This window comes from Cyclopterus lumpus, chromosome 18 (assembly GCF_009769545.1).
Source record: "Cyclopterus lumpus isolate fCycLum1 chromosome 18, fCycLum1.pri, whole genome shotgun sequence".
NCBI classification, from domain to species: Eukaryota; Metazoa; Chordata; class Actinopteri; order Perciformes; family Cyclopteridae; genus Cyclopterus; species Cyclopterus lumpus.
The window spans coordinates 5,576,951-5,604,203 of NC_046983.1; the positions used below are offsets into that span (position 1 = coordinate 5,576,951).

Here is a 27,253-nt window from a genome sequence, read left to right on the forward strand (position 1 = left end):
TCTTACGTTTTTTATCTCGTTTTTTTTTTTACTATTGTTTCTCTCTCTCTCTCTCTCTCTCTCTCTATATATATATTATATTAAAGTATCCTTTTAACTTGTTACTTGTGTTGTTGTTGACCCCCTGATCTTTTACAGAGGACCACCGTTTTCTAAAGTTTGAAATGTGCTGAGGACATTCATGCTGAAGGCAATAACCCCCTTTTGATTTCCTCATGATGATGTTATAATAATAATTGTGTATGGCGTAATACCCACTGAAGCCTCTAGAGGGCCCCAAGCGAGGATTTAGACTGTTAATCTTGTTATGTCTCTGCAGTTCAGATTACTGTATGCCTGTTTGTGGGATCAGTAGCAGATATAGTGCACCTGCTCCATTGCAAAAGCTTAAATACGTTGTGATCATTCTTATTACATTACATGTCATTTAGCTGACGCTTTTTATCCAAAGCGACTTACAATCATGTTACATTCATCCACTGTAGACACAGCTACAGGGAACAATGCAGGGTTAAGTGTCTTGCTCAAGGACACATCGACTAGGGCGGGGATTGAACCGCAAACCCCCTGATTAAAAGACGGGCATGCTAACCACTGATTACATTTTCAGTGCATACATCCTAACTCTTGAGTGGAGCTGCTTCAGCTCTAAACCGAGCTGAGCACAGAGTCTAAGTTACCATTTCTAAACTTAAACTGTAGATTAATTTTATTCACAATGACGCTGATATACTCTAGAATATCTGTGTGGGACATTGTGATATACTGTTTCATCAAATACGCTTGTGTGTGAAGTTTATACATACATCATACATGAGTTATTTTTGAAAGTTTTATTCCAGAAACCATTGACAAAACAACTGAATTTCCCAAAAGGTGTTGCGTACTGGAGAGGTTATATTTAGTGCGATGACGCAATGTGTGGACATGTCATCACGCTGTGAACCTCGGCGCCAGAAATAAGATGATCTCGTGAATTAATGTTTCTCCCAGACATAACGGGAAGTCCCCACCAACCAGGCTGCTTAGTTTGAGGAACTGAGAACGCCTTGGGGAGAGCGGTAACAATGATCGCATGAATTAATGAATCAGTCTCAATGATCTACGTTTATATCTGAATAAAATGGATATGAAAAGGGTTGGAATGACGTGTCTATCCTCTTGGAAGCCTGTGAAATGAGTTTCTCTGACTCAAGCAGCTGGTTTCACACAGAAGAAATGAAATGTTCTTATGAAAAGAGAAGCAGTCCTATCAAGATACCCCCTTTCATGACCTCATTCTCTGATATCAGCTGCTAAACGATGACTAAACTCGTATGTCACCCACACATCTTCTTTAGGTTTTGTTTGCCTATCTGCCTAATGAGAGCACAGATAAAGAGGAAATGCGAAGTTCCAATCTGGTGTTGATTAATATTGATGTTGTGGTTATGTGGATCTTGTACCTGGAGGCCGCGGAGACGCCCCGAAAGAACTTCAAAACCATGTTGTGAGACCCTTATTGTGACGCGGAGGAGATGTGGTCAAGTCAAACCTTTGTGTTGACGCAAAAACAACAAAAACCTTCAGGAATTGCATTTTGCAAATAGGAAAAGTCAAAGACCAAGTTATTTATTTATTTTTGTTTGTGAACTACTGATGCAGTTTCAGTGTTTTATCTCTCCACAAAGCCACGACCCTTTGGTGTTCGAGTGATGCATCTCAGTGAAACCACAGCTGGTTGAGCCATTTGTGAAGTCTGGTTTGAACTAATAATTAATGAAGGATTCAGCTGTCAAATATCTCAGAGTTGATGTTTAACGTCGATATAACGAGCGTAAAGGTCTGACCTTAAGCCGGTTCTGTGTGTGTTCATTCTAAACAAATCAACGTATAAATGGGGGACTGTGGTGATCTGGAGGCTAAAAATACATTTACGAGAGATTTTACACAGTATACGGCATTCTGCAGAGTGGAGGGTGTGGAGGAAATGAACAGGGTAAAGGGGGATTTGGCTGTGCTGCCTTCAAATGCCAGCTTTCTCCTGAAAAACCAAGGCTTTCTGCGTGGCTATAAATAGCTCCAGCAGGACGGCGTGGCTCTTTAAGACTGACTAATGCCCCTTTCATAGGACGCAAGCAGAAAAGCCAGCGCTTTGCCTCCGTTTTCATCAGCCGGGCCTCTCCGGAGCTGCTGATGACGTGCGTAAGACACCCCTGTAAGTTTTTACAGACGCACTCGAGGACTCGCAGGCAGCTAGAAGCAGAGACATTGTAGACGATGTTAGTCAGTGGGTTGTTAGTAAGAGAGAGTGGGGCCTCTCGCTTGTATTCACATCTTACAAATGCTACAACAACTAAGAGAAAATGATGCTCGGTATAAAAGTAAAGCGCCCTTTCAGCGTTTGTGTGAGTTCTGTGATCTTTGGGGGTGGGGGGGGGGGGGTGTTATTGGGACACAATCCACAAGCATGAGTGAGTGTGTCTGATGGAGAAACACTGGAAACCCCTGAGGATCCTATGACCGCTGATGATGCGCCATATGCATCTCAAATATCCAACATGTTGCTGTCACATCTAGTCTTTATAACAATACTTCAACATTTGAACTATGAGCTCACTCACTTTCGTGCTGAGGGTGCGATGAGAAGATTGACTTCAGCGATCAGCTTTATTAGCTTAGCATAGCATAAAGACTGCATGCAAACAGCTTGACCGGCTCTTTGCAACAGAAACAAAAGCTTCTGAAGCCCACAAATTACCACAATGTATCTTGTTTGTTAAAATCCGTACAAAATTGAAAGTGTCGTTTATGGGAGTTCTGATTTTTAAGTCAAGCTGAGCTCTAGATACATATAGAAATTCATTCTGGGTAGTTACAATGCTGTTGTCAATCTAGAGCGTATACAAGGGGAGGTAACTTTTTAGCATTAATGAAGTCATATTTTTCTCCAACGTGAATATAATTTATTTCCTACAGAGACCTTTCAGGAACACATTCAATGGAGTATTGTTGTTAAAGACAGTATTATTTCTATGATGCAGACTTGCATGCGTGGGTATACCCAAAGTCCTGTCACGTCTATTCAGTAATAATGAATGGACCCCTTATTGCATAACACTGACATTATTCACACCTATGACTAGATTTTCTTATTAAAAGATGTCATTATGTGTCACGGCCAAGTTCTGTTAGCGTCATTGAAACAGAAAATAGACAATCTAGTAAAACACGTCTGTCTTCTGAGAAAAAAGCTGCTTGTCTGATGAATAGAAGAGTGTGACATGTTTTGCGATGTAACTACTAAATATCTAATTCAAATACATAATTTTTATCTGGCTACTTTTGTTTCTCTGTGGAGAAAGCTGTTCCAGTACACTGCCATATAGAGATTATGTGCTGGATGAATAGGTCTCCTTCAGGGTTGGACAGGAAGCCACCTCCTCTTCCTGTTTAGTCTAGATTCTGATTGGTCCCTGGGCTCGAGAGTATTTCCACAACAAAGCAGTCAACACCACATTTATCAATTTTTCTAAAAAGAGCTAAAAGTGCCAAAAAAAAGGACTGAAATACAGTCAAAACAAAAGACGAATCACTGCTGACATCTCCCACCCTCAACTTCCATAGGTACCATTTTTGGACATGAGTTTGCTGTCAAAATAGGTTCCTTCCATAATTATCTACCGTACCAAATTAGTTAGATTTTGATTTATTATAGGACAGGGGTGTCAAACTCATTTTAGTCCACAGGCCGCAGACAGCCTCTTTTGATCTAAAGTGAAAATATAATATAATATCATCAACAACACCTCCAAATTTAAATTATTTAAACAATTGAAGACAAATGTAGTTTTCGTATCTTGTCCAAGTGTCTTTCACCATTATGAGTCTGATAAAGGAGTGGAATATCATATTCCTTGAGTACTGAAAGGTGCTGTGAACACACCGAGCACACTGACCTCTGTGAGGAAATAGGAACCGGTCCATTTTTTTTGGAAAACCCAACACTCTTTTTTGACAAATACATTTTCCACCATGCGGCTCCTGCATTTACAGTGTTGTGTCATGTAGCCTGTACATAAGCATGTGGGATCTATAAGAGAGTATCCAGCATAGGGACTGCTACCATACCATACTCTTATTGTAGCAGTGCATTTTATTGAAAAATGAAAATCAATGACTTCTCTGACCCTGTTGTGGGCCACTTCTGTCACTCGGGGTGTGTTTTTAACATCTCTGTTTCCTGCGGTAAATGGCTTTATTAATCACGTATTTCAAAGTTATTATCAGAATTACTTTAGAACTTGAAAGTAAACCTTTTAAGGAATCCCCTCTCGGGATAAACACGTCCTCCTGTCTGGCCTGCTCCTGTTATTCCAGTTAAACCCCAACCAGTTAGCTCAGCCTGCTAAAGGAAAGAAAAAAAAAAGGAAAGGAAATTAGCTCATCCATTGACTGACGCAACCCTCATGTAAAGATAACTAGCGGAGAAAAAAGCAGACGCGTTGTCATTCCCTGTGCTCCACACGGGCCCATTAACATGCCTTATAAGGGCCTCTGCAGCTGCTTGTCAGGCTGGCAGAAGCTGCTTTTTGTTTTTCTGTTTTTACTTTCTTTGGTTCAACCTGCCGCTCATAACTTCCCTCAGACAAGTCACGTGATTCCCGCCAAGGCAGGTCACTTGGCCACTCATCACGAGACTTTGGCCGACGGGGACATGCAGCAATAAATTAAACAATAACACTTCAGGTTTTCACGGTTACACATTTTCGGGTAAATAGACCACAAGCTTTCCTGTAAGGAAAAGACAGGCGTTTTTTTAGCCTGGCGCTGATCCATGGCACTGTCTGGTTAAATGTTCTCGGAAGGGGCCGACTTCACTTTCTGTAAATTATTGGCAAAGATCCCATCTGTGTTATCAAACTGGGACAAATTACTCTCACAACTCAAATGAGAAAATACCTCATATTTCTAAACCACTGACACCTCCAGCTTCCCTTTCTGATCCCAGGTCTGTGCATTTGATACATTCACTGTCCTGTTTTAGCCTCGAGGGCAGGTGAAGACTGAGGTCGACAGAGTTTACGGACAACACCGACATACGTTCAAAGCTGTTGCCACTGCAAACATTTTAAACTTTTCAATGGTTTTGAATCTAGTAGTTTTCCTACAAGACTTAGTTATTCTCTGCACAGGTTAAGCTGTCTTGCATAGTTGCTCACAGGTAAGCACACAGATTAGCACTTCCTGAAATAGACCTTTTTGTACATTGAAGCAAACCAGTTTGTTTGTTGTTGCTGGTATCAGTAGCTAATGGGAGGTTCCCAAGCCAAAAAGGCTCAAATACGTATAGAAACAACACGTTAAAGCCCTGCTAGCAGCTCTGAGAGGCCTTAATATTCTAAAATGTAGCATGTACAATATTAACTATGTTCAACGTCTTAGTTTAGCATACTAGCATGCTAACGTTAGCCAATTAGCACTAATGCAGCATTCACATCATGTGGGATGGATGGTTAAGAGGACAAAGTGGTGGCAAAAAATACCAAAACAAACTAAGCAAATCAGGAGCAATAGAAATAATTACCTGCAAGATTTATTTATTGCTAGTACAGTGTCGTCTCTGTGGCTTTACCTCGACAACAGCCTCAAACATTACACAAACAAAGAGCTGCACGTCAGATCCACAGATCCCTTCATTTCCCCCCCCCCAAAACCAGCAGCTTGTGGAATGCACGCGGCGTATCTAAACTCCAAACACATAGAAGCACATAAGCAACATCCTGAGGAAATCGCCTCTCCTTTAACGCATAACTGTAACGAGACATGAAAGCTCGGGCTGCAGGGGGAAAAGTTGGATGTGTGTGAGATTGTGTAGGTTTTCAAATGGCAATGAAGCTGCTATAAAGACGTGAAACCTCTCAGACTATGACTAAGAATTCCCACTTAATTTCAATGTTATCAAACCTAGGAGCCACCCAGTTCTTCTCCTTCTTCAGTCATTTCCTCAGATTTGATTCCTTTGAATAAAGTAAATAACAGGAAAACCTGACGATTGAGGCCAGCAGATACAATGAACCCCCACCGACGACTTTTCATCTGAGTAGCCGAGCCATTTCCTTCTGTGAAACCAGAGGCCCGTTGTACTTGTTCAGGAGGTGTAGCCGGGGAGTGGGTAAAGACTTGGATTTACATGACTGACTATGGTCGCTTTCACTGGAGGGAAAGCTATTGTCACTTGAGTGGCTCAAACACAAAACATACGAGCTAAGTGGGATTAATTAATCACACTCACTTACTGTTTTGCAAGCACATCAACATATTCTCCCGTGTAATTTAGATTCTTTATACCACCAGTTATAGCATATTCATTCTGCTTTACATGTTGAAGTACGCTTAAAAAATGAACATTTTAACACACTTGTCATACCATATATGGACCAAAAAAACAGCAAATTGTCCATCTCCTACTTCTCTGTTGTATTACATCATTGAGAAGAGTGCAGAGTTACCCATACATGTGCAGTTACCATTCCTGTTTTCATATTTCCACGCCTCAACCAACTTCCCGTACAGACGCTCTGGTGGAACAGAGTGCATGGGTGTGTTTGGCATTCAAGTAAATAACAACAAACACTGGTGTGACTAGAAAGGAGGTTGAAAAGATTCAGCCGTTGGCTAAACATGAATGTTGAGATTAGACTCTCTTTAAATGATGATCATGAGGATAATAGTGATAATATTATACTTATGGTGTTGCTATTGTCAGGTTAATATGTTTGTTATATGTTGGATGGTTTGACTATAGAAATGGACCTTGATCTGGCAACTTCTGACTTTAATTTAATTTCTTAATTTTTTGACTCAGTGACAGTATTTAATTTTGTACACAATAAATATTTTCAAGACTATAAGACTACAACAGCCTTGGTAGCAGCTCTGTGAGGCTGTACTTATTAGCACAGTGGCACTTAAGTAGCTAAACGCTAATGTCAACATGCTAACAAGGACTGGGTTTAGTGTGTTAGCATGCTAACATTTGCTACTTAGCACTAAACACAAAGTCCAGCTCACATATGGCTTTTGTTTTCACCCTAGCAACGTAGCTACAATGTGATTGAGAGCTCTGATAATAATCCTAATATGTATGGCGTTCATGGCATTTAAAGCACTGGTTGTAATGGTGCCAGGGACAGATTGTGATGTGCTTTTTGCTTGAATGGGACTCTGAGATATAACTGGAACACTGCAGACACATTGATATTTGATTTACAGCAGTTTGGAAAAGGGGAACTGGTCATAAAACATTTCTACCACAGGTGGATGGGAGCTTATAGTATCAATGTAGGCTACTTCCTAAATTTCATGTGTTTGCCTTTCTTCCAGCAATAGCATTGTTTCATCCCAGTTCCACATCGCAAGACACTGTATGGCAAAATAGAGCAGAGGTCACAACCCCGTGAATATGATGGTGACTGTTGTAACTTCCCCTGGTCTGCACTTTGAATTGAAAGATGACCTCATCACCAAATGTTTAATTCTCTGTCTCGCTCTCTTTACGACTTGCTCCTTTCTTTTGAAGGTTCCCTGAAATCCCCAAATTTCCTTCCAGCTTAAGTGTGTTGACTTTGACTATTCAAGGATCTATGTGCCTAGTCACGAGGTGTTGCTTTTGCTTCCATTTTCCTTCACCCTCCCTCTTGCTGTACTGTTGTCTTTGTCACAATGAGTTGCAACAACCTCCTGAGAGGATTTGAAACTTGGCTGGTTTCAGTCACAAGTGGCAGTCAAGACATTTGTTAATGGCTGCCAATTAGTTTCTGAATCGTTGGGTGTGTCTAGCATTCACACCCTGTGATAATAATGTGGCTAATTGTTGAATTGGCTCATCATGGATTCTAACAATAGACTTCGCACACCAGCCACATGCTGACGTAGTGACGGTCATGGCATCTAGTTGTCGAGACATTTCACTAAAAAACTAAAAGTTTCAACCTTATGGTGGCACCTTGTAGGAAAAGTCATCGAATCACCAAAATCAATATGATACATCGCTTGGGAACCATAAATATCTGTAGAAGATTTAGTGTAAATCCATTACATTTTATGGCAACCCATCTGATCCAGTCAAGATATTTCACATATTTATTTGTACCATAGTTATCAACCTTATTAGGAGCAGGGAGAAAAGTCAGGGGATCACCAACGTTAGTAGGATTCATCCTCTGGGGACCATCGATGTCTGTACAACATTTCACATCAATCCATCCAATAGTTCATAGAGCATCTTTACCAGAATACAATTTTGCCACAACAACCAAATAGGGCTGAAAACCCCCCAAGGCCCATTGGTTATTGCGTTTGATAAACAGTGAACGCTTTAAGGGGGATTGAACCAGTAAAGTCAAGAGCCGCAGCTGCACCCCCGGCTATGCTACGGTTCGGATGCTGACTGTGTGTGTGTTGCCCGTTGTGAGATGCGTAGGGAGGGAGGGTGCCTGTCTGAGATGGTCCATTATGTCACCGGTGCCCCGAGAATAGCTGCAGTGTGTCCTTACAGGCTCTGAGGGGAGTGTGACGTTCAGCCCTTAACTGTTGTTGGGCCAAACCCAGGCGAAACAGGGGCCCTACTGTTTCCCTACATCAGGCACACCCACCAACCCACACACACACACACACACACACACACACACACATGCAGATGCACAGACGCATGCACACATGGAACCGTTTAAGGTTTTCCCTCTGCCACTGTTCAAAATGCACCCCCGAATAAACAGTTGAAGCAGATCTGAACCAGTGAGGCCAGTGATCCCCATTAGAGACGGGCGGTGACGCAATGTGAAGGCAATGAAAGGTATAGTGGGTTTCAGACGTTTATTCCACCTTGTTTCGTACATGTGTACGCGAAGTAACGTCAAACTTTCAGTCGGTAAAGCGGGCTTGTCATTAAAACGTTTTAAACATCTTCATTAATCATGTTAATGCTAAATATGCGACGTTTTATTAAAATGTATTCAGACAAAGCTAGTAATTTAAGATAATAAATGACAACAAATATAAGCATTTCTCAGTTTTTTAGGAAAATGTTGATGGGATGAAACAAGACGTTTGAAGATGTCAGCTTGGGGAAAGCTTGATGGGCATTTTTCACTATTTTCAGACGTTTTAATAGACTAAATAATTAAACGACAGATTTATTGTTTATTGCAGCTCTCAATTAAAATGGGATTAATTGCCCTACTCGGTTAGGAGCATTTAATTTTAACACGTTAATTGGCATTATAAAGTATCAGAAGTCATAAACAGGCTAACATTATTCAAACCCACAGAACTTTATTTTTAACTCGAAAGCATTAGAGTTTTCCACCAAAAAAAAGGCTGGATATTTTTGGGGAAATATGTGTAAAATTTAAAGAAACCATTATGGAGTTGTGGGTTTGAGTATTTCACTTAGTGTACATCCTATAATACTGTCACACGATGAGAGATGTGTTGACTCTAACAAGCTTGAACATAAATCTTCATAAAAACACCAGTGCCAGTAAAAGATAACATGTTTGGTAATGATTGTCTCTTCTATTGTAACCCCCCCCCTCAAGGCCTCTTCCACTCCTCACACACCAACCAGCCTCCTCGCCGCACACAAATGCTCGTCCACGTGTGTGACGGGCTCGCGCCTTCGCCTTTTTAAGCGGTTGTCCAACGAGCGCTCTGATTCACTCGTAAGCGTCCGCGACCACCAGGAGGGAGGAGAGCATGATTCAGTCTGCACACAAGCCGTCTCCGTCTACGAACGCTGCCTCGCTGTCGTTTCATATTCATTGTAATTCAAACGGCGTTTCGTGTACGCGTGCGCGTGCGGCATAGCACACTTCTTACCTGTCCGGCGTGTTTAAAAAAACAAAAACCATCACGGAACTCTGCGGTTCACCTGAGACGCACGAGGACGTCGTTTGCATGAAACTGTTGCCAGGTGAGACACTTTTCTGACGAGTACACCGGATGATTTATGGAGCATATATACAATATAACGACAGTTTATGAAACACTTGTGGCACTTGTTTTAATTGTTATTGTTAAAATGTGTCGCTTCTTTTTGACGGTGTGTTGTACTCCGGGGCTCGAACCACTCGCTAAAGTTATCGCGCTTATTGCTGGTGTCATATTCATTTAGCCGTTTAAGTAATCACTGGGCGTCGTTGGTAAATCCGGCATACATGGAAGGAGAAAAATGAACTAAAGAAATATATATATATTACAATAAATTCTTGCTTCATCCATTTATGTTTAGTTGAGATTAACCATAAACGTTTAATCTAAATTCTAACTTGTATCCTGAGTTAACCTTTGTCTGTCGGCTGTATTTGTATAAATGCAACACATTTAGAATAACGTTATGCACGAGTCTCCATATGATGTTTAAAGTGACTACAGAGTTATTTATTCAGATTCCATAAAGTTACTTTGATGCACATGATGAACCCTTATGGATGTAAAGTCTGGTTGTTTTTTTAATGAGACATGTGTTTGATGACAGGGGAAATCAGTATTGTACAGTAGCCTTGGTTGAATGCAAATATGTAGCTGACTGTGTGTTTCTAAGTGAAAGTTGTGTACATGTTTGTAACACACACGTGACTGCATGCCGTGGATCGGCCGAGGCTCTATAGGTCAACTTGCATCTCTTTTTTTCTTCTTTTTTGTGTGTGCCGTGACACACTCTCAAAAGCATGCCATTGTTTGGAGGAGAAATATTTTTCGGGGGGGATGCAAAGCTGTTTCCTGCACGGTGGGGTTGACTAACAATGGCCGCCCCCTTAGAACAGTCGGTGGTTCTCTCTGCTTGCTCACTTCTGAAGGAGCTAGGACGTTGAAAGAATGGCCAAGAAAAGAGAAAGGGGAAAAAATAAAGCTTGACACAATGGAGAACAGGCAGTTCTGTGGGTGTGTAGGATGGGAGACAATGGGAGGCCAGATGTGGACGTTGCATAAGACTTGAGTTTGCAAGGTCACCAAGACGTTCATGGTGGCGCTTGTGATTGGGTTAAGTTTAAAGAGCGCTATTTACCTGTGATTATCAATGTGAGTAGCCTATCATTTAATAGTGGCTTCTTTGTAGTTCATCAGTGTGTCTTTTAAGGGACACGGCTGGAAGGACAAAGCCAGATTCTAACCTGATAGTAAATATTTAATGAATGTTTCTCCCTCATGTGTCACCTTCGTAACTGATCCTGCCTTTGGTTTTTCCATGCTGCAGTACGAATTGCGCTGACTGCATGTTTTATGATTTTTTTTTTCTCTTCCCACTTTAGAGTTGGGAGCATGAGTTTGTACAAAGAGTTGCTTTATACTTCACAAAATCCTGTGTCGAAACAATCGTTTTCAAGGATTTACCCTCACTTTCACTTTATTTACGTCTGAACAAAGCTTAAGCACCTGTCCCGCTGAATTATTCATCGCTAACGTCACCATCTTCGTCTTCCTTATTTCAGATAAAAGCAGTGGATGCAACTCCGCTCCCTTTATAGAAGAGAGGTGGAAGAGTGGGAGAGAGCCTGAAGAGGACCAGCTGACCTCCGGCGGAAGCCCCTCAGCCAAGATTCCCCCCAAACCCAGCCTGAAGCGCACCATGTCCCTGACCACGTTTCACCTCATGCAGACGCTTAAGAACTCCCCCGCTGCGCTGCGTCGCCGCTTTCGCCGCGACCGCACCGAGTCTTTATCCCACGGCGACCCCCTCTTCAAGGTCCACTACTTGGGCACGGAGAAAATCTTCTCCCTGGATCGAGAGCAGGCCCAGGACGCCATTGGCCACTTGCTGGACGGTATCTCCAACGGGAAGAAGCTGAGCAAGGATCACGCCCTGGTGGTGCGGCCAAGGTACGTGGAGGTCAAGGAACTGAGCACGGGTCGGCAGCTCACGAAGACGTACCTACAGGACATTGCGTACTGTGCCGCGGATGCCAACCGGCCCAACGTCTTCCTGTACATATGCAAGCATCAGGGGCAGCAGCTGCAGTGTCGAGTGTTCTGGTGCAGCCGGGCCGAGCGGGCACGAGACATGACAGCTTGCCTGGCGCATTCTTTCCAGCGGGCGCTGAGCGACTGGCAGCAGGACGGCTCGGCCACGCTGCCGCCGGGGGAGGGGAAGGGAAAGCGCGTCGAGGAGTCGGCAAACTCTGCTGCCATCGCCAAGAGCTCCACGATGCCTGCCAGTCTGGGAAAAGGTGAGACTTACACCGGCTATCCTGTCCATTTGAACCAATGAGTTGGTTTATTGAAATGCATTTAAATACGTACAGTATAATATTTCCACTGCAGCAAGCGCATTTAGTGAAGAGTAGATCCCAGTAAATGAATGCCCTCACTGGGACACTTCAGATTCTAGGTTGACACACTAGTGTTGGATGTTTAAACTTTTCATTTCCATCTGACTCATCACCGAATATGTCCCTTTTTTTTGTCTTTCCAGTTCGCTGGAAGAAGAGGGGCAGCTCTGCGTCTCACAGCCCCCTCAAAGCCATCACGAGAAGAGGATCTGACGCCGACAGCTGGAGCTAAACCCCCCCCCCCGCCTTGCGTAAACCCCTTGGAACATAGGACCCCATTAACCTGACGACAACCTCAAGGATGGCAGCGCTAATGGGAGTGATTACAAGACTGAAGCAAGGACAATGGGGATGAAACCGGGAAGTGGGGATAGTCCATATATGGATGTATGAGGACTGGATGTTGCCGTAATCAGGGACCATATGGACCTGAAGGTTTGCAGCCAAGTTGTCTGTTGACTTTCGCAAGCGTGGCGTCCAATGCAGAACAAAACGCTGTTGACGGCTAACTTTGTTCACATGTCAACAGCTATGTGAGGACTTGTGACCGGTTCCAAGCCTTAAGTGGACCCGACTGGCTCGTCTCTGTGGCTCTTTTTGGTCTGCTTGATGCTTTAGCCACGGAAGAGTTGGAGAGAGACTATTAAAATACGGACAGCAGCTGTCGGCCAAATGATCCACAGATGACGACCAAAAACTGGAAAAAGATGACGAGAGCTTTTTTTTTTTTGTAAGGCTGAGTTTTATTTAACTGACATCTGTGACAGGTCATGATGATTTCATTTTATTATTATTTAATTTTTTTTAACCCTTTGGCACACTTTGTCTTTTTTAATTTTTAATCGGATGGATAAACCACCCTTTTAAATTACGTTGTGAGTATTGGCCAAGATTACACATCGATGTCAAGATACAGACAGAAATGGCAGGCATGTCATTTAAAATGTTCAGTAAACATCATTATCGTCTGCAATGCACCTTATGCAGTTAGTCGTTGTCGAGTACTTTCTGCAAAATTTTTCGTCTGAACGCATCAGTTTAATTCATCGTCGACAAATCCAGTTTTATCATTTATTTTATTTTAAAGAAGTCAGTAGTAGAAGTAGCACCTGCATTATAAAAAAAAGGACCCCAGCAGAACCTGCGGGGTCAACAAAAACCTCCCTTAACGCACCACAGCAGCGTCCTGCAAAAAAACAAAACAACCCAGATCCAGAATTGCATTGATGTAGGGAACTGCGCCCTCAGTTCTGACTTGCAGGGTTTGTTTGTGTCAGAACACTAGGAACGCTGTGTTCCCATGTGGCGCCTCTGTGTGGAATGCATGACCATGCACCTGAATTCCACTTTGGGGGAGGGGGTTTAAGAAATGTCCAACCATGACTGCATATTGAGCTGCCTTGTCAGTGGATGCTGCAATGGGCTTTTGACGTTGAGGCCTCGTTCACGTTACCGAAGCCATAAAAGGGCCCATAACTACTTGTGTGGCGTGTGCCCTATTGCATAAGATGCTCTCATGGTGGTGCTTTCTGTCTTATGGTTTACAACTTTAAGATCAGTGGTACACCCTGAGGCTGCCATTCACTTTGTGTGAAGTGCAATACTAAGCTAGCGATGTCGCCTTGTTTTTTTTTTTTTTTTTTTTTATAAACAGGAAGGGTGTTTTTGACTGTGCCACAAGGTTTTTATCCGTTAATTTTAACATTTTGTACTCATGATGCGTCTTTCCAGTTACAAAAGGCACAGGCCCGATCTCAGAAAAGGGGGTTTGAGTGCCTGCTTTAAGGTGTATTTTATCAGAGTGTACTGTTATGTCATTGTACATATTTAATGAAATATGTATATAATGAAATATTAAAACTTTTTATACAACATTTTTGTCTCTACGTGTTTGTTTTCATTACTGTCGTTTCAAGAAGACAAATATATGACCACCTTTTAACTTCTGCAGCTTTGACCCTGGTAAAATGGCTCAGTTTTAAAATGTTATATTTGGCCTGAAGCCGTTTGTGTGTGTGTGTGTGTGTGTGGGGGGGGGGGGGGGGGGGGGGCAGGATGGAAGGGTTTTGGGGGTGTCAGGTCAAGACATTCAGAGAGGTCCTGGGATGTTTAATCTCAGTCATGGGACTCATTTCCCAGGGATATTTCCACCAGCGTTTTCATATTTTCAACAACTCCCATACATGTGACGACCTTCCAACTCGTACAAATGCACACGCAGCTCCAGCTGGACCGTGTACCCTTGAAAGAAGCGGGTTTGTTCAGTGTGCACGCACCACGCTAACACAATAAATCACCTACATATGTCACACATTTGAACCCATTTGCAATGTCTTTTCGCCAAGAAGTCAGTAAAAGCGCACAGGTGACACACATTAAATATCATCTCCAGAAGAGTCCTGCTCTGGGGGACTTCCGGCCGCCCACGAGCTCTCCCTGTGTCGCTGTAACTCCAGCAGGGACTGGACGTGGAGCCGCCTCAGAGGCCTCACCTCCTCGACCACTGAAACGAGAAATCTAGTGTCAAAGAAATCAAATCACCTGCGCTTCCGATTCCTTTGCTGTGTAGCTAAACGGCACCCCCTGCTGGTCTCAATGATAATGACAGTCTACGGTCCTACCTTTGTCGTAGTGCAACTCGTCCCGGTTCCCGTACACCACGTACATCTCCAGGAAGTTCAGGAGAGCGCCCGTGACGAGGAAGCGGTCGGGGAGGGGAAGGCTTTTGATGTAGCGCACGTCCAGGGCGAAGGGGTTGGAGGGAGAGGGGACGGTGCACAGACACACCAGCTCGCTGATGACGTCCCACACGCGAATACCTCAAAATCACAAAGACAGAAAAAGCATACTTTTTATTTTATTTTTTTTCTCCTTCAAAACATTTGTAAAAAGTTGTTTTTCCAGAAACCTAATCCACATTAAACGGTGGTCCCTGAGAAGGTTACACATCTGCGTCTGATTTAGCTCGTGGAAAATGTTTATGTAATTATGGAATATGCGCAGTGAAACAATAGCTCTCTCGTGCTTGGATTCCTCCGCTTGTTTCCATATACCTTTCTGCCAGTCTGCGATGGACTTGAGTTTCATGGGCGTGTCCTTGACCATTGAATCGGTGCCCCCGATGTTGACCAGGCGCTCGTGATTGGAGCGTATCCACGCGTAGGGGCGGCCGTACTTGACGTAGCCGGCCAATAGAAACAGAGTGCAGTTCACCTCCTGTTGGTGGACACAGTGAAGGGCCGTGAGGCTGGGAGAGAGGGAGTTAGAAGATGTACAAAGAAAGACTTGCTGAAGCACTCACGGGCACCGCTATCTCTCTTTCACTGGGAGACGCTGGGAGGAGATGCTCCGCACCGCTGGGCTCCCTGAGGACACAGAGAGAGAGAGGGGGCGTCCAATGGGGTGGCGTCTAGTGACTAAAGTAAAGAGCTGTCAATCATACGTGTACACAAGTGCTTATTGTTCGAGGGACTATTAGGGGTATTTACTAGACACGGAGAGATTATTAACGTGTTGCACAGAAACAGATGTAAAGAATGAACATCTGCAACTCCTTACATTTGAGAAGCTGTACTCATTTGTTTTGCTCGACCACATATGTAAACAATTAAGAGATTATTATAATTGATGTCGGACGATATTCACATTCATGGGGGAACCATGCTGCTTGTCTTGCATGCGGGGCAACGTGAGGTTATTCGAGGCTACATAATGGCAACATTATAGTGGCTTGCTCATCAATTTAACTTCTCAGTCAGTGTGTAAAACAAACAACAACAAAAAACTCTTTTTATAGTGGTGGCATCACAGGAAGTGATGCCACCACTATAAGCATGTTGCCCAATTCCAAGTGTTGAAAACATCCCAAAAACTAAACACACACTATATCACATTATCACCTGACAGTCGGTGGCTGCGTCTTGGTGTGTGTGAGCGGCGGGTCTCGGGGGCCCGGAGGCTCCCCGGGGAGGGGAGAGCTGCTCCGGCTGTCCAGGCTCGGGGAGGAGCTGCTGCTGGGGGAGACGTCGCTGCTGTTACAGCTGCTGGTGGAGGAGTAAGAGGAGGCTCTGGAGACCACAACACCTGGGGAGCGACACCCCTGCAGGACAGGACAGGGAGGGCTCATCCATAATGATGATGATGATATTATGATAAATACGAAATGCAAGTGATATGTGTGTGTGATATGTGTGTGTGTGTGTGTGTGTGTGTGTGTGTGTGTGTGTGTGTTTCATCCAGAAACTCACCAGATCTTCATTAACGACAGTCAGCAGCAACTCCTCTTTCCCCCTCAGCCACGGCTGGAAGTATTTAAAGCCCTGCAACACAAACACGCTCATACGAGCACTAGTTTGACCACAAGTGAAGCGCGTTCATTCGTCTCTGCGCGAGCCTCCACTGACCTGCAAGGACCCGAGTAAAGCCAGGTCACTTAGAAAGTGCTGCAGCTTCCTCCTCTGCTCCCTCTCTCGTTTCTGCTTGCACACAGTCACCGAGGATGTAAAGGGCAAGATACACATAAGATGCACATTAGCCCTAAAGCTTAATCCTGATATCAGCCCCTTCCCTGTATCATAGCAACAACGCCTCCTCTCAGCATCCGTTAAACGACGCACAACAGGGACAATGCAGACATTGAGTCTAACAAAATGCACCAGACAGACTATAGCTTCAAATATAATCTATATCATAAATAATAATTAAAAAACCCGCAGCTGATAAAAGAGCACATTATGAAGGGAACCGAACTCACGCTGCCGCTGCTCATCTTTTGCAGGCGTCGTCTCCTCCACAGGCGACCATGGCGTGTTATATTATCACATTAACACGACTTATATCCAGATACCTCCGTATATATCTATAATATATATATATATATATCCTCTGTTTGATGCTCAGACAGACAGACAGACAGACAGACAGACGGGTGTTGCCTTGTCGACTGTCGCAGCCTGAAGTTGTTTTTGGTGATGAGGATGTGAGGCCCCTAGTGGCCATGTTGGAGGACTACAGGTTACAGCTGAACTGGCAGCAAAGACCATACAGTTCATTTTGTTGAGGCAATTTGCAGGATTATCACTGTTCACATAACGGCGAGACACACACAAAAAAATATCAATTTTTTAAATGACTAAACAATTTGGGATTTTGGCTATTCACGAGTGGATAGAAAGTATCCAATATAGACAGGATGTCGACGGTATTTTCAGATTCAGTCACAAAGAGATGTCCAAAATCCCTTTTGTAAAAACATTTGACTCTAATATATCAAGAAAAATAAATAAAAAATGTTGGTTCCTCAAATGTATGCACATTAGCACATATTTTAGAAGACAATGCCTCTTTTGCATTACCAAACATCACATTTCATAAAACTTGTTATACAAAATGAATTGTCTTAATGTAAATAATGAACTGGGGAAGTCTCATGGTGATAGTAGTCAAACGTGTTGACCCTATTCATCTGCTGTGTCTCCCCATGTGAAAATATGGGCATTAAACGTGAAAGATGACATTTCTCATCTATAATTTAATGCAACTCTCCAATATCAGACACACTTTACCGTGTTGTTGGTTGGCCAGAGAAGTAAGACATTTGAACAAACATGGCAAAGATAAATCACTTTATTCAGTGTGAGTCAACAGGTGACAATGAGCACACCTAATCAACGCATCAGTGCTGTCCAACAAAATGTGCAAAAATAAGTATTAATTAACAGTGTAGCAAAAGATCAAATCTTTAAAAACATCGTCATATTCTGTTTAATGATTGTCCGTCTTCACAGAAGACGGATAAGCCCAAAAGTTCCTGGAGGCAAAGTGAACGAAGAAGGTCCTGATCTCTTTGGGTGAGATGGTCACAGTGAAAGCCTCATCTCCGCCACCGGAGCAGCTTTTGTGGTCTGGATGAAGAAAAACACACATCAACAAGGCATGTAAAAAGGGATGAGGAAACTAGCATTTCATACAATGTACACATTAAAGTCTTTCTCACTTGTTTTTAAGTTCTCTGCAGTCTTCCAGTTCCACCTCTGCAGACGGGTGATATCCCAGGTTCCTGTAAGAGAACGCTCCTCCAGCTCTTTTACTTCCCCTATGCCCTGCAGAGCATCCTGTCCGCACAGAAAATAAAACATTGTAATCTCTTTTCCTCTTGCAATACTATGACATTCATACATGGAAAGTGTTTTTGTTGCACCTTCAAGTTTATGGTGACTGGCTTTGAAAGCTCAGGGTCTTCTCCCTCCTCAAAGAGATGCATGATTCTCAACAGGACCCGATCGAAGTCTGGCTCCGAGTGCAGGTCCTGACCTAGATGTACATCACACAAAAATAAACTAAATGCACTTTTCAGAATTTCAACCCCTGGGCAAAATAATGTTTATCGATTTGCTCGAGACGAATCAGAGAGGACTTTGAAACCTCACAATATAACCCCCAGTATTTACCTGAGTTTATGTGGCTGAGGTGAACATCATGATCAGAGCTGTAGTTCCATCCAGGGATGCTGAGGCTGAGCAGGTGGAGGTTGGGCGGCAGCACCACCGAACGCACAGGAGAACTTCCTCTGGGTTCCTTCTCCCGCCAGGATCTCTCTGTCAGTGTGCATGACGGAAAAAACGGCTAAACAAACAACCCAAAATAAATTCGTTTTTTTGATGCCATGCAGCCCTGAAATGATAAGCACTCACGAGGCTGGTCGATGGGCATGATGACAGGTCTGTGCTGCAGCTCTATTGCCTCCCTCTGGTAGAGCTTGGAGGTGACACTGATGGAGCCCAGCATCATCCACAGGGTGGGCCTCACGACCGAGCTGTCGTTGAGGGTCAGGTTGTAGCCGAGGCTCCAGGGTAAGTTGTTCCAAAGACGGCGATGGAGCATGACCTGAAAGAGGGGCGGGGGGGGGGGGGGAATAAGAGATGTTAACGTATGTTTCTGTGTGAGTCGACGCCAACCGAGAAATATGTGTTTGTTATGCATGCTTTTTGGTACCTCTAGTTGTCCGTTGGCTTGGCTGGAAACACCGTGAGCTCTGTCGCTGACGAGCACCAGTCTGCTGAGCTCATCCTCAATATAGGCAGCCCGAACCATGGGGAAGTAGTTCTGCAATATGCACATTATATAGAGCTTATTCTATAACAAAAACTGGTATTTTTCTTCTAGAAGTCCAGGTACTTACTCTTGCTAAAGTGTTATTGTTAAACTTCCTGTATCTCCTCTCCATCATCTGATAGCCATTGTCATCTGTGTACAGGGTCCTGTTGTTCCTCAAGGAGGAGCTGGTTCTGAGGACGACCTCCGTGTTGAGACGAAGGGGGCCCAGCGAATAGGTCTGCTCCAGCCTATGACACCGCAGCCTGCTCCCAAAGCATTCTGGGACTCGGGTGGTGATGGAGTAGGTGTAGTCTTTATCACTTTCCCCTCTAGAAAATGCAGTATATCAAATCGAAAGTCACGATCAGGGTTTTATTTTGCTGCACAACAACCGGGTCCTTGAACCCACCTATAGAAGTGCTGCCTGATCTCAGTCATAATCTTCCCGGGGATGATCTCCATCTCCACAGCCTCGTACGCCCGCACAGCCGACCCGTTAGCACTGAAGATGTAGTTATCGGAGATGGGCCCTGCTTTCGTGTCTCCATTTGCGTGGTATTCCCAGAAATCCTGCGTCACCAATACTCTCCTTTGTTCTTGACTGCCAAGGACGACGGAGAGGTCAAAGTTTAGAGAGTTACATCGACATATGCGCAAATCATGTTTTAAGTGGGCTGTACAAATGTTTTAATTATCAAATAGCTATTGTGCTGATAATTCACATGTATTCTATTTACTGTCCGAGACATCCGAGAAGCTCGAAACAGTGATGTTAGCTTATAAATGACTTAAATGACTCATTATCAATCTCTTTTCTGCAAATGATGAACTACCCCCTGTGTATAGTAAAAAATCACTTCAGTACATCTGCATGCGGTGCAACATAATCTGTAGACTCTTACAGGTAAGTGATGCTGTGCAGTAGATTTGTATCCTGGTCAAACATCAGCTTGTAACACTCATTTATAACCGGCAGGAGTCTCCTCCCCGTTTTCATCGAGTCCCAGATGTTGCGTCTTTCGAACAAAACCCCTTTGGCTTCATAAATCCAGCCACACTTCCTCCCAGAGCATTTCTTCTCAGAGGACTTAATCAGGTATTTCCTGTGCTGAAGGCCTCCAAGTTCCACCACGATGAAAAGATCGTAGGACACATTGGACTGTGCCGCCATCTGGATCTGTAACAGACAGATGTGGAAGTTATTACTGTGTACGTTCATCTCATCTTTTCCCTCTTGTCTGTTTAATGCGACTGCTATGCCGTGATTTAAAATGCATCCTTATCCTGTAAGTGCTGCATGTAATCACAGTTCACCAAAAGTTGCATCGTTCAGACAAGATTCAAACATTTGTTGCGTTCAGTCTTCTTTAAAAAAAAAAAAATGGAAAAAACAACCTGTGCCGGCACTGGTTGTCCGTCATCATCAAAGACGGCTGCAATGGGGAAGGATACCGTGACGTTGACGATGGTGGTGGTGTTCCATGCCAATGGATTGTAAATGATGACGTGTTGCTCCAAAGGCTGATGAACACCTGGCGTGAGGAGATTAGGGACCTTGTTTATTTAAATGACGGCCCAAACTCTTCATGCTAGCATTCGCATTCTGCTCAAAGCACAGGTTATAGCATGTGTTTAAACCTTTTCTCTGGTAGCGGCTGCCGAGGATGCTGGGTAATCCGAGGTTGTGGGGCAGCAGGATGAGTGCGGCCAGAAGCTCCTCCACTCCCATCGTGGCCTGCACGAGATGCTGCAGGTACATGTCGGCCACCTTGGGAGACTCAGTGCCAGTGATGCCATCATGATGCTGGACCTAAATACACACACACACAGACAGACACAGACCATTTGTCATTTGTATCATGTATTTGACCACGAACTGACACAATTTGCTTTATTTTCTGTTAAAGGAGTCAAATATTTTTGACCACTCACCTCTGAGACAGCCCAGCGAAGCGCCCTCAGTTTATCCAGGGCCCAGTCTTTAGTAACAGGCCCGTCAGGGAAGCGGACTCGGTACCGGGTGAAAAGAGTCTCGGCTGCGTGCAGCTGGGAGCTGGCTTGGCGTGCCACTCCTTTCAGAACATTTCTGGATGCGTAAAAGCCCGTCCACGCCTGGTGCGGTTCTAGTAAATAAATAAGATTTTATTTTGTCCTTTCATGTGAAGCGGGCGGCGCTTTATATTGTATTTTAGGGTTTAAATTCTTACCAGTGGAATATGGTAGAAAATCTTCACTCCCGCGAGGCTCCCAGACAAGATTTGATTGGTGGATGGCTTGGAAGTATTCACTAAGAGTGGCATACTGGACTGTCACCCCAAACTCTTTGCTGTTCTGGTTGATGTACTTCATCAGAGGATCCATATTGTTGAACTGGACAGATGAGTTGTAGAACTGTTTGTCACAGCCCTGAAACACGAGGATAGTGCGGGATATTTTAGTCACATGATTATTTACTAGTTGGAAAATTCCAATATTCTTTAAAAGGGCCTATAGTCACCCATGGCCAGAGCACATGGTTCGTCCTGAACCAAGCAGCCCTCTGCTTGATGTTCTCCACCATAGTCTTGGCATAGGCCTGTACCGTCTCCTTGGTGACAGGCAGGCTCATGTTGGGGTAAACTCCGTTTTTAGGGGGATCGGGGAACAAGGCAACTCCATTCCAATAGAATCCAGAGCTGAGACATAAGAACAGGTTTACTTTTGATGAAAACAAATCGTGTTTGTCTATTCAATAATACACATTTTCAAAATATGGATAAAGATTAAAACTAAACATTAAAACTAAACTGAGTAAGTCAAGAGTTGAAGACAATAAAGTTTTGTCTGTGACCAATAAAGAGTCAAAACATAGACTACCTGTTGGAGAATGGCAGGTGAGATGGGGTGCAATAGCTAAACTGGTCCATAGTGTGAGTGAAGATCTGCTGCTTCTCTTTTAAAGAGGGAGAACCTCTCCAAACGAACTGAAGTTTCTGTACAAATAAAAAGACAAAGCAACAGACTGTGACTATTTAGTACCATTTGAAGGTTAGTTTCACAATGCCAATTGACTTTTCTGGTGATAGTGTTTAAGAACAACTCCAGAAGAAATGTGTTCTTTTGGCTGTAAATGTACACTCTGGTGGAGCATGTTCAATTAGTGAATTTGTAATAATATTCTCTTACCTGACGGCAGTAGTATCCAACTCATACCTTGTTTTTCTGCATGGTGTCTTTCAGGTCATAGTCAATGCGGGAGATGAGGTGGGCGTTGAACCCAGCCAGGGCAAAGAGGACCGGCGTGGTCGCGGAGGCTCCAAATGGATCCACGTGCCAGGAAAACTGAGGACGCACCCCAAACGTCTCGTAGAGGAAACCGTGTCCCTCTGAGACGGCACAGAAAACACAAAGGCTGCTACAAATCTTCTTCTCTCAAATGGACATTTACAGGCGCAGGAAACGCGGTGCACTACCGGTCATTTGTAGTATCTCGTCGTCTAGATCCGTTACAGCCTCGTCGTGCATCACTTGGCCCCCGATGATGAACTCAAGTCGACCCTCTTTAACAAGCTGTCGTACCTATAGAGCCGAGCAAGCCATAACATGTAAAGTACTGTATATGTAAAGGGTCGCTCGCAACTGAAAGTCCCCAAACTCGATGAATTACGACTGCAATATGGGAGAGTTGAGCTTGTAGGTGATGAATCAAGACTATCTTGCATTATTTCATGTCAGTGCAGAGTATTAGCACACCCTTTGTCCTTACTTGTTTCTTATGCAAGTCTGTGGCCACAGTATCCCACCACAGTCGAAAGAACTCCTGCTCCACAGCGATGAACCTGCGGTCTGCATCCTTCGACAGCTCCTCAGTCACACTGGTGTACACATTTGCTGCGTAGGCGTGCATACTCTCCTGTGGAAAAATACACTTATATATATTATGTGACATGAAAACAGATTATTTCCTTTAACCAAACTATGAATATCCACATATATGAATATGTGTGGATATTAGTGATTTTCTCGGGTTAAAATAAATATAGCAGGCTGTACACTATATGCTTGTCAAGTTTTAACACCTTGTGAAGAATTTGGTGACATAAACTTACCTGTATAGTGTACACCCAGCCAACATCCATGTGGCTGTGAGGAATTACAAATGTTTGAATTGGCTCGTTTTCTCCTGCTGTGTAACAGCAACAAAGAAAAAACACAACAACGGCTACATTTCCCATCTTTTTAGCCCGTGGATGTAGAGAGAAAAAACCCCAAGTCTCAAATCTTCACCCAGACTTCCTTATTATTGTTATGCTGCAGCACGTGACTCTCTTTTTTCTACGGAAGCCCAGAAGAACCAAGCCGGCTTGACGCCGCTTTTGTCAACGCTTGGTTTTTGGTGACCTTTACACCGGAAATAAAATTTGGTAAACAGTGCGAACACTTGGAGGTGAAAGTATATCACCCGATCCAACATTAAAATGTCCAAAAATCAGAGAATAGCGTTGATATTTGGAGGCTTTGTAACGGCGGTTGCTGCGGCGTTTTACCCCATATTCTTCTACCCGCTCACGCACAACGAAGAGTACAGTAAGTGGCTTTCCTACACGTTCAGTTACACAACCAGACAGTTTACTAATGTCATGTTACGATGCTGTTTACTGTATATATTTTGGGTGTGCAATTTAGCTGAATTATGCTTTATTTAGCGAATAATAAACGAAGCTAGTAGCTTTATCCAGCGAGGCGACTGCTTGTTTTAGGTGACATTAGTTAGGTTAGCTAGGTTAGTTTGTTAGCTGTAACCTGTTTTGGTGCTGTGTCAGTCTTTTCTCATTATTATACCATAATTATGAATGAACTGGAGGTTTTATGTTCCCAAAACTTACATAGAAAGCTCTCCAGAAGGGCTAAAGGCGGAACACTGTTTAGTTAAATGTGTGCAGAGTTAAAATATGTGTTCCGTAACCGGGACAGACACCCAGAGGTTTCCTCTCCACTTTCCCCACAAACATAAACACGTAAACAACTAAGACAAAGAGAGCGAGTGATGCCAGGAATATTTTTTTTGGCTAAACATCTGGTTTCTCTGTCTGTCTTTGTGAATCCACTCAACCTATTGGACAGTCTTTTTTTTGTTATAGCTGTGATGGAAAGCTTTAGTCAAGAGATTTGCGGAAGATTGTGGATAATCATATTGCTGACAAAAGAGAACAATAAAGATGCAATGTGAAAAATCTTATTCTTGACTTCATAACCTTCAAAATGTTCTGGCATTACTTCGTACCGTTCTCTCTTTGCTAGGAGACGTCCAAAAGATGAACCGGACAGGAGTCAACCAGGCAGATGTCCAACCCGTAGGTAAGGGCACATCGTAGATTAATATGTACCTATAAAATATACCTGTAGAAGGTTATGGAGACGGACGTCTCATGCATACGTCTATCTGACACAAATGGATTGGCTTGATGAAGTTCTGTTTCCTTTTAGGGCTGCAACTAATGAGCATTTTCATAGTTGATCAATCCACGGATTATTTTACCGATTAATCGTTCAATAAAATGTTAGAGAGTAGTGAAACATGTCCGTCCCAGTTCCTCAAAGTCCAAGGTGATGTCCTCAAATGTCTTGTTGTGTCTGTTCAAAGCCCAACGATATTCAGTTTAATATGATACTAAAATAAATGAGAAAAGCAGGACATTTCCATATTTGAGAGGCTGAAAAATGCCTTAAAATGCCGTAAAAATTATTTCAACGATAAATCTGTTTTCAATTATTTTTCTGTCGAGCGACTAATTGACAAATCATTTCACCTATTTCCTTTCTTTTTAATGTCTCCTTCAGTACTTGCCAACTTACCTTGTTTATCTTAGTATTTATGGGGTTTACAATATCGGGACCATTTTGATATTCAGCTTTTTATTTGATTGCACATTCTGTTGAAACAAGCGCAGTTAGAGGAGTTATCACCCTTTTATGTGTATTCGAGTGCCTAAACAGTGGTGTGATGTTACATGCATGCTGCCAATGTTCATTTTGTTATGTTTTATTCTTTTATCTAAAGGTGTGAAGATATGGTCTGATCCATTCAAGCCTTCAGGCAAATGACAACCAGTGACATCTCACCTTTCAATAATTCCTCTGACACTGATGCTGATGAAGACTTTGAATGGAGAGCGCCCGTCTGATGAGTGCTTGGTGTGTGCGTGAGTGAATGCTTTCCAGAATGTACTTTAGATTGTAAGTGATTCCTTAAATCCTGTGAATAAAGTGACACACACTTATAACTAAAGCACTTTTGTGTTTATGGGTAATGTATTATGATGGCAGACAGAAAGAAATGTGCTGCAAGTCCTCTTTTGTCCACAAGGGGGAGCTCCATGCCTATCTGTCAACACACAAAAGGCACTGAGCTGTGTAATGTTTTGTTTGTGCATCTTGGATATTTTGGCAAAACTTCTCTATTTCCAAAAAGCCTTGCTCTGGTATGCAGCCTGTGGAAATTATAATAAAATACAGTGGTTTGTTTACCCATCCCATTCACCAGAATCTCCTCTGACATTTGATTTTGATTTAGTTCATGTAAGAGTCATAAAAACGATTCAGCAGATGAGGGACAATGTCCACTAATGTGCAGTATCATTTTCCGTAATGGAAATAGTAGAGACATAGTCATTCCAGGACACATCACTCTGTTTTCTCATTTCTCTGTCACAGACACAGGGCTTAACTGTTGCTCCGCTGTGTAAATGGCATGTGACTCGAGCTGCGTTTCGCCCATAGGTTGAAAGGAGCGCCGTGGTCGTCTTGTTTAAAATCCTACTCGACGTGATCCAGACTCTCTTTACGAGTCCATGGATGCTGCAAAAGCAGAGAATACCAAAACTACAATTTTTTTTTTTCGCCCCCTGTACTTTTGTGGTTTCCTGACATTGACCAGCATCCCCATTCAGAGTTTGGTTCATCAAAGTCCTCTTAGAGGAAAGATAGATGAAGAAAAAGAGCAAAAAAGCATGCGTTTATGGTCCTTCAGAGATGCTGCATTTTTTAAAGTTTCCCTTAAATCTTTCACAGTCCCCGATTGCAGCCTGTACTTTCGGGACATTTAGGGCCGTTTTTCGTGGGGGCCTACTGCCAGCAAAACCGAGTGCACGGGCCAGCAGCGGCCGCTCTCCTTCTCAACCCCCCAATCAACAAGCCCCATTGTTTATGAGAGGTTGTTATTGTTGGGCCGCATTCAGAAACAAGAGAAAACTCAAGAGGCCGGCTGTGCAGAGGCGTCCAAAGTAAAGAGAGCAAGGGGTGAGGGGGTGGCGAAGGAAAAAACGAAAAGCAGAAATTCCTCTCATTCCCCGCTGGTGTTTTCCAGATTCCTCAAGCGACAGCTTCTCGGCTGCGTGAGTGAAGTAAGCAACCAGAGGGGAAATTGAAGCTAACGGCGAGAGGAAGAGAACCACATTCTTGAGGGGACGCGTCACCTACACACAGAAGAGAGAGAGAGAGAGAGAGAGAGACACTCAATCTCTGTTACTTCGGCCTGGCAAAGTATGTAACAGGTTGCACAGCGTGGCCTTCAGCTTTTTTAGTCTCGCTTGGCCATGAATCCGTGTTTGAATCCCCGGCGTTTGACATCGTGACATTTCATTTCAAACGCAAGTCCCTCTATTCAGGAGCGGGCCTCAAGTCTGCACCCGGACTTTATGGCTCCCCGTCGTCCTCGTCCTCTTTTTGTTGCCCTTGTCCCATTCAGCGGAATATGTAGATAGACACCCATCGCTATAAAACATTCAATAGGGTCAGAGCGCACTATAAACCAACATGAACTCCACAATGTGGCCCCCCACAGCACTTTTACTATCCTGCTATTAACC

At 43.5% G+C, this 27,253-nt stretch overlaps 3 protein-coding genes across 3 annotated transcripts; 2 read left to right on the forward strand and 1 right to left on the reverse strand.

Annotated features, from left to right (window-relative positions):
* The first annotated feature begins 9,700 nt into the window (after nt 1–9,700).
* si:dkey-19b23.8 lies at nt 9,701–14,185 on the forward strand. Its single transcript, XM_034557535.1, has 3 exons — nt 9,701–9,955; nt 11,475–12,209; nt 12,455–14,185. The coding sequence occupies exons 1-3, from the start codon at nt 9,940–9,942 to the stop codon at nt 12,541–12,543; spliced, it is 840 nt and encodes a 279-aa protein (XP_034413426.1). The 5' UTR covers nt 9,701–9,939; the 3' UTR covers nt 12,544–14,185.
* A 3,772-nt stretch (nt 14,186–17,957) lies between these two features.
* Nucleotides 17,958–23,816, reverse strand: man2b2 (mannosidase, alpha, class 2B, member 2). The gene is made up of 19 exons (XM_034556627.1): nt 23,495–23,816; nt 23,152–23,298; nt 22,859–22,964; nt 22,599–22,771; nt 22,263–22,378; nt 21,904–22,081; nt 21,614–21,812; nt 21,339–21,529; nt 21,045–21,216; nt 20,802–20,938; nt 20,309–20,583; nt 19,816–20,007; nt 19,492–19,735; nt 19,305–19,415; nt 19,004–19,196; nt 18,761–18,907; nt 18,511–18,623; nt 18,307–18,424; nt 17,958–18,214 (listed from the first exon to the last, which is right to left on the reverse strand). The coding sequence occupies exons 1-19, from the start codon at nt 23,618–23,620 to the stop codon at nt 18,075–18,077; spliced, it is 3,078 nt and encodes a 1,025-aa protein (XP_034412518.1). The 5' UTR covers nt 23,621–23,816; the 3' UTR covers nt 17,958–18,074.
* Nucleotides 23,722–25,669, forward strand: smim20 (small integral membrane protein 20). Its single transcript, XM_034556628.1, has 3 exons — nt 23,722–23,972; nt 24,687–24,743; nt 25,447–25,669. Exons 1-3 carry the CDS (start codon nt 23,864–23,866, stop codon nt 25,488–25,490), a joined length of 210 nt encoding a protein of 69 aa, XP_034412519.1. The 5' UTR covers nt 23,722–23,863; the 3' UTR covers nt 25,491–25,669.
* The last annotated feature ends 1,584 nt before the right edge of the window (nt 25,670–27,253 follow it).

Coding starts and splice junctions, on each gene's coding strand:
- si:dkey-19b23.8 (XM_034557535.1), top strand. Junction 12,210..12,454: donor GCCTGCCAGTCTGGGAAAAG/GTGAGACTTACA, acceptor TTGTCTTTCCAG/TTCGCTGGAAGAAGAGGGGC.
- man2b2 (XM_034556627.1), bottom strand. CDS start 23,620: ATGGGAAATGTAGCCGTTGTTGTGTTTTTTCTTTGTTGCTGTTACACA. Junction 19,416..19,491: donor ACAATAACACTTTAGCAAGA/GTAAGTACCTGG, acceptor TGCATATTGCAG/AACTACTTCCCCATGGTTCG. Junction 19,197..19,304: donor AAGCCAACGGACAACTAGAG/GTACCAAAAAGC, acceptor CCCCTCTTTCAG/GTCATGCTCCATCGCCGTCT.
- smim20 (XM_034556628.1), top strand. CDS start 23,864: ATGTCCAAAAATCAGAGAATAGCGTTGATATTTGGAGGCTTTGTAACG. Junction 23,973..24,686: donor CACGCACAACGAAGAGTACA/GTAAGTGGCTTT, acceptor TCTCTTTGCTAG/GAGACGTCCAAAAGATGAAC. Junction 24,744..25,446: donor GGCAGATGTCCAACCCGTAG/GTAAGGGCACAT, acceptor TTTTATCTAAAG/GTGTGAAGATATGGTCTGAT.